General features: G+C 47.5%; 1 protein-coding gene across 1 annotated transcript in view; it reads left to right on the top strand.

The window, feature by feature from the left end:
* Nucleotides 1-1,294, top strand: part of LOC119287222 — a 3,030-nt gene extending 1,736 nt beyond the window's left edge. The window contains exon 2 of the mRNA XM_037566747.1: nucleotides 244-1,294. Coding sequence (XP_037422644.1) covers nucleotides 244-1,074 — 831 coding nt within the window. The 3' untranslated portion in view covers nucleotides 1,075-1,294. The remainder of the gene's footprint in view (nucleotides 1-243) is intronic.
* Nucleotides 1,295-7,053: the final 5,759 nt, after the last annotated feature.

The raw sequence follows: 7,053 nt of genomic DNA, 5'->3' as shown, positions 1-7,053 counted from the left end.
GAACCTTAAGAAAGACGTTGGGGTGATGACGGGGGCCCCTTCCTTCTCTCTGGCGAGGCACTTCATTCGTTCAAAAATCGGCTGACCTCGAATTCGAAAATCAGCCGACTGATATGTAGTTAAACTGGTTTATTTTGCACCCAACTCAATAATTCATTAATTCAGTTGTTCACATTGCTTTGCCTCACGACTGAAAAAGATCAACTGTCTGACTGACGGAGATGTTTTGCTTTGCTTTTGCAGAAGAAACGGTGGTGGTCGCGGCTGTCGTCCACGCTCTGCTTCCGCCCGCACTTCCACGCCCACCCGCGCCGCGTCATCGCCGCAGCCTACGCCGACGACGGGGACACACCGCCACGCCCGCTCGCCGCAGCATCCCACACAGCATCGGCGTCGGCCTACGTGCACCAGGCCCCGCCTGCCCACCCGGTCTTCGCCTTCGCCGCGCCGCCCTCGTCGCCGGCCTCCTCGCTCTTCCAGTCGGAGGCGCCCTCACCAGTCCTCCTGGACCTCCACGGGACCGCGGGCAGCTCGCCCGGCATGTTCGCCGTGGGGCCCTACGCGCGCGGGCCGCAGCAGCTGGTGTCGCCGCCGGTGCTCTACTCCGCGCTCACCACCGAGCCCTCCACCGCGCCGCGCACGCCCCCGGCCACCACGGGGCCGTCCTCCCCCGAGGTCCCCTTCGCGCGCTTCGTCGACGACGGAGGCCACGAGCTGCTGTTCCACCACGCGGCCTACCAGCTGCGGCAGCAGGGCAGACCCCTCGTCTCGCCGGGACCGGAGCCGGGGTCCCCTTCCTCGTCGCCGCGGCTGTTCCGGAAGCTGCACCGGCGCAGCGAGCAGGGCTCGCTTCTCGACGGCCACGTCCCCGTCGCCTCCTCGTGTCAAGGCGCCGACGCCAGGGGCATAGACGATGATGAGGAGGAGGAGGAGGTGCCCGATAGCGCCGGGGAGTTCGTGTTCGGCAATGCCGACGGCCGTGGCGCCGCGCCGGAGGAGGAGATAGTAGAAGGCAAGAACTGGCATTTCTTCCCCATGGCCACGGGTGAGCAGCACCCTAATAAGATACTATGAGCCCAATACCTCTGCTCCGTCTCACCATCAACTAGGAAACGATTCTGACAGTGTATGTAGTTCATCAGCCTTCTTCAGCAACACAAAACAGATGTAGGAAGAAAACACAGACTGGTACCAAAGTTTCGACTACACAATTTCTGTGCATGTATGTATACAAGCTAAACTTTGATGGATAATCCTGGTGACAAGAAGCTAACTAATGTTGGTCATCCCCCTAGTGATCTAAACGCTCTTATATTTCTTTAAGGAGGAACTACTTCGGTCTCTAATTGTGGTTTGTCGAATTCCCATGCACCTCTCTTCTACTCCTCCGTTCCAAATTACTCGTTGCAGAAATGAATGTATTGTCACATCCCTAGTTCTGACAATGCCTAGTGCATGCATTAGAGTGTTACATCATGTTTAAATTTCATTTAAACCTGAGATGGGGATTGACTAAGCCCTAGCACCAAATGAATTCAACTAGGGTCAAAATAAAACCTTTTTCATTGAACTCAAAATGTCCTCTAAAAATGTTCAACATTTCTGGTTTGAGGTGGAAGCATCTACAAAAATGGTTTATATTTTTGCAGGACATATTTGGTCACTGAATTAAATCATATAGTATTTTCATTTGGGCATTTAAATGCTATTAAATATTTCAAATGCTCAAATAATCATAAACTAAAATGTTTACTGTTGGATATATTCTAAACAGTAGCCATGATTAGTTTCATGATTTTTGAAAGTGTCTGAGTATTTTTAATAAAGCCCTAAATTTACAGAATAATAGAAAACTGAGATAATTAGAAAAAGAGAGAGAGAGAGAAAGACCCGTACCTGGGCCACTTACCTGTAGCCGGCCCAGCTTCTGCGCGGCCCGTTACTGTGCAGCCCAGCTGCCAGTCATCTTCCTCCCCCTCGCCCCGAAGCAGCTGCGTGCTGGACGCACGCGCGCCGACGCCGGCCACCTCCTGCTTCGCCGTGGCAGCCTCCCCGACTTCCTCGCGACGCCACGGAGACGTCCCCGACCCCCTCTCACTGTTGGAAATATGCCCTAGAGGCAATAATAAATTGATTATTATTATATTTCCTTGTTCATGATAATCGTTTATTATCCATGCTAGAATTGTATTGATAGGAAACTCAGATACATGTGTGGATACATAGACAACACCATGTCCCTAGTAAGCCTCTAGTTGACTAGCTCGTTAATCAATAGATGGTTACGGTTTCCTGACCATGGACATTGGATGTCATTGATAACGGGATCACATCATTAGGAGAATGATGTGATGGACAAGACCCAATCCTAAGCCTAGCACAAGATCATGTAGTTCGTATGCTAAAGCTTTTCTAATGTCAAGTATCATTTCCTTAGACCATGAGATTGTGCAACTCCCGGATACCGTAGGAGTGCTTTGGGTGTGCCAAACGTCACAACGTAACTGGGTGGCTATAAAGGTACACTACGGGTATCTCTGAAAGTGTCTGTTGGGTTGGCACGAATCGAGATTGGGATTTTGTCACTCCGTGTAAACGGAGAGGTATCTCTGGGCCCACTCGGTAGGACATCATCATAATGTGCACAATGTGATCAAGGGGTTGATCACGGGATGATGTGTTACAGAACGAGTAAAGAGACTTGCCGGTAACGAGATTGAACAAGGTATCGGTATACCGACGATCGAATCTCGGGCAAGTACCATACCGCTAGACAAAGGGAATTGTATACGGGATCGATTGAGTCCTTGACATCGTGGTTCATCCGATGAAATCATCGTGGAACATGTGGGAGCCAACATGGGTATCCAGATCCCACTGTTGGTTATTGACCGGAGAACATCTCGGTCATGTCTGCATGTCTCCCGAACCCGTAGGGTCTACACACTTAAGGTTCGATGACGCTAGGGTTATAAAGGAAGCTTGTATGTGGTTACCGAATGTTGTTCGGAGTCCCGGATGAGATCCTGGACGTCACGAGGAGTTCCGGAATGGTCCGGAGGTAAAGATTTATATATAGGAAGTCCTGTTTCGGCCATCGGGACAAGTTTCGGGGTCATCGGTATTGTACCGGGACCACCGGAAGGGTCCCGGGGGCCCACCGGGTGGGGCCACCTGCCCCGGGGGGTCACATGGGCTGTAGGGGGTGCGCCTTGGCCTACATGGGCCAAGGGCACCAGCCCCAAGAGGCCCATGCGCCAAGAGAAGAGAAAAAGGGGAGAGTCCTAAAGGGGGAAGGCACCTCCGAGGTGCCTTGGGGAGGATGGACTCCTCCCCACCCTTAGCCGCACCCTTCCTTGGAGGAAGGGGCAAGGCTGCGCCCTCCCCCTCTCCCTTGGCCCTATATATAGTGGGGAAAAGGAGGAGCAATCATACCTAAGGCCTTTGGTTGCCTCCCTCTCCCTCCCGTGACACATCTCCTCTCCCGTAGGTGCTCGGCGAAGCCCTGCGGGATTGCCACGCTCCTCCACCACCACCACCACGCCGTTGTGCTGCTGTTGGATGGAGTCTTCCTCAACCTCTCCCTCTCTCCTTGCTGGATCAAGGCGTGGGAGACGTCACCGGGCTGTACGTGTGTTGAACGCGGAGGTGCCGTCCGTTCGGCACTAGGATCATCGGTGATCTGAATCACGACGAGTACGACTCCATCAACCCCGTTCACTTGAACGCTTCCGCTTAGCGATCTACAAGGGTATGTAGATGCACTCCCCTTTCTACTCGTTGCTGGTCTCTCCATAGATAGATCTTGGTGACGCGTAGGAAATTTTTTGAATTTCTGCTACGTTCCCCAACAGTGGCATCATGAGCTAGGTCTATTGCGTAGATTCTTTGCACGAGTAGAACACAAAATAGTTGTGGGCGTCGATATTGTTCAATATGCTTGCCGTTACTAGTCTTATCTTGATTCGGCGGCATCGTGGGATGAAGCGGCCCGGACCAACCTTACACGTACGCTTACGTGAGACCGGTTCCACCGACAAACATGCACTATTGCATAAGGTGGCTGGCGGGTGTCTGTCTCTCCCACTTTAGTCGGATCGGATTCGATGAAAAGGGTCCTTACGAAGGGTAAATAGCAATTGGCATATCACGTTGTGGTTCATGCGTAGGTAAGAAACGTTCTTGCTAGAAACCCATAGCAGCCACGTAAAACATGCAAACAACAATTAGAGGACGTCTAACTTGTTTTTGCAGGGTATGCTATGTGATGTGATATGGCCAAAAAGGATGTGATGAATGATATATGTGATGTATGAGATTGATCATGTTCTTGTAATAGGAATCACGACTTGCATGTCGATGAGTATGACAACCGGCAGGAGCCATAGGAGTTGTCTTTATTTATTTGTGACCTGCGTGTCAACTTAAAACGTCATGTAATTACTTTACTTTATTGCTAACCGTTAGCCATAGTAGTAGAAGTAATAGTTGGCGAGGCAACTTCATGAAGACACGATGATGGAGATCATGATGATGGAGATCATGGTGTCATGCCGGTGACGATGATGATCATGGAGCCCCGAAGATGGAGATCAAAAGGAGCAAAGTGATGATGGCCATATCATGTCACTATTTGATTGCATGTGATGTTTATCATGTTTATGCATCTTATTTGCTTAGAACGACGGTAGTAAATAAGATGATCCCTTACAACAATTTCAAGAAGTGTTCTCCCCTAACTGTGCACCTTGCGACAGTTCGCTGTTTCAAAACATCACGTGATGATCGGGTGTTTTATTCAGACGTTCAAATACAACGGGTGTTGACGAGCCTAGCATGTACAGACATGGCCTCGGAACACATGCAAAACACTTAGGGTTAACTTGACGAGCCTAGCATGTACAGACATGGCCTCGGAACACGGAGACCGAAAGGTCGAGCGTGAGTCGTATAGAAGATACGATCAACATGAAGATGTTCACCGATGATGACTAGTCCGTCTCACGAGATGATCGGACACGGCCTAGTTTGACTCGGATCATGTAATCACTTAGATGACTAGAGGGATGTCTATCTGAGTGGGAGTTCATAAGATGAACTTAATTATCCTGAACATAGTCAAAAGGTTTTTGCAAATTATGTCGTAGCTCACGCTATAGTTCCACTGTTTAGATATGTTCCTAGAGAAAAATATAGTTGAAAGTTGACAGTAGCGATTATGCGGACACTAGAAAGCTTATGTCCTTAATGCACTGCTCAGTGTGCTGAACCCCAAACGTCGTTTGTGGATGTTTCGAACATCGAACATACACGTTTTGATAACTACGTGATAGTTCAGTTAAATGGCTTAAGTAGAGGCACCAAAGACGGTTTTGAAACATCGCGAAACATATGAGATGTTTTGAGGGCTGAAATTGGGATTTCAGGCTCGTGCCCACGTCAAGAGGTATAAGACCTCCGACAATTTTCTTAGCCTGCAAACTAAGGAGAAAAGCTCAATCGTTGAGCTTGTGCTCAGATTGTCTGAGTACAACAATCATTTGAATCGAGTGGGAGTTGATCTTCCAGATAAGACAGTGATGGTTCTCTAAAGTCATTGCCACCAAGCTGTTAGAGCTTCGTGATGAACTATAACATATCAGGGATAGATATGATGATCCTTGAGGTATTCGCGATGTTTGACACCGCGAAAGTAGAAATCAAGAAGGAGCATCAATTGTTGATGGTTGGTGAAACCACTAGTTTCAAGAAGGGCAAGGGAACAAAGGGATACTTCATGAAACGGCAAATCAGCTGCTGCTCTAGTGAAGAAACCCAAGGTAAAACCCAAACCCGAGACTAAGTGCTTCTGTAATAAGGGGAACAACCACTAGAGCAGAATTACCCTAGATACTTGGTAGATAAGAAGGCTGGCAAGGTCGATAGAAGTATATTGGATATACATTGTGTTAATGTGTACTTTGCTAGTACTCCTAGTAGCACCAGGGTATTAGATACCGGTTCGGTTACTCAGTGTTAGTAACTCGAAAATAAAAGCTACGGAATAAAACGGAGACTAGCTAAAGGTGAGCTGACGATATGTGTTGGAAGTTTTTCCAAGCTTGATATGATCAAGCATCGCACGCACCCTCTACCAAAGAGATTGGTGTTAAACCTAAATAATTGTTATTTGGTGTTTGCGTTGAGCATAGACATGATTGGATTACGTCTATCGCAATACGGTTATTCATTTAAGGAGAATAATGGTTACTCTGTTTATTTGAATAATACCTTCAATGGTCTTACACCTAAAATGAATGGTTTATTAAATCTCGATCGTAGTGATACACATGTTCATGCCAAAAGATAGTAATGATAGTACCACCTACTTGTGGCACTGCCACGTAAGTCATATCGGTATAAAACGCATGAAGAAGCTCCATATTGATGGATCTTTGGACTCACTCGTTTTTGAAAAGTTTGAGACATGCGAACCATGTCTATTGGTGTATATGCATGAAGAAACTCCATGCAAATGGACCGTTTTGACTCACTTGATTTTGAATCACTTGGGACATGCAAATCATACCACATGGGCAAGATGACTGAAAAGCCTCGTTTTCAGTAAGATGGAAAAAGAAAGCAACTTGTTGGAAGTAGCACATTTTGATGTGTGCAGTCCAATGAGTGCTGAGGCATGCAGTGAATATCGTTATGTTCTTACTTCACAGATGATTCGAGTAGATGTTGAGTATATTTACTTGATGAATCACGAGTCTGAATTATTGAAAGGTTCAAGTAATTTCAGTGTGAAGTTGAAAGATCGTCGTGACAAGAGGATAAAAGATCTATGATATGATCATAGAGATGAATATCTGAATCACGAGTTTGGCACAGAATTAAGACATTGTGGAAATTGTTTCACAACTGATACAGCCTGGAACACCATAGTGTGATGGTGTGTCCAAACGTCATAGTTGCACCCTATTGGATATGGTGCATACCATGATGTCTCTTATCGAATTACCACAAAATTTTATGGGTTAGGCATTAGAGACAACCACATTCACTTTA

The sequence above is a fragment of the Triticum dicoccoides genome, chromosome 4A (assembly GCF_002162155.2).
Source record: "Triticum dicoccoides isolate Atlit2015 ecotype Zavitan chromosome 4A, WEW_v2.0, whole genome shotgun sequence".
In the NCBI taxonomy this organism is placed as follows: Eukaryota; Viridiplantae; Streptophyta; class Magnoliopsida; order Poales; family Poaceae; genus Triticum; species Triticum dicoccoides.
The sequence above is the reverse complement of the archived record's forward strand: the minus strand, read 5'-3'. Positions and strand labels throughout refer to the sequence as shown.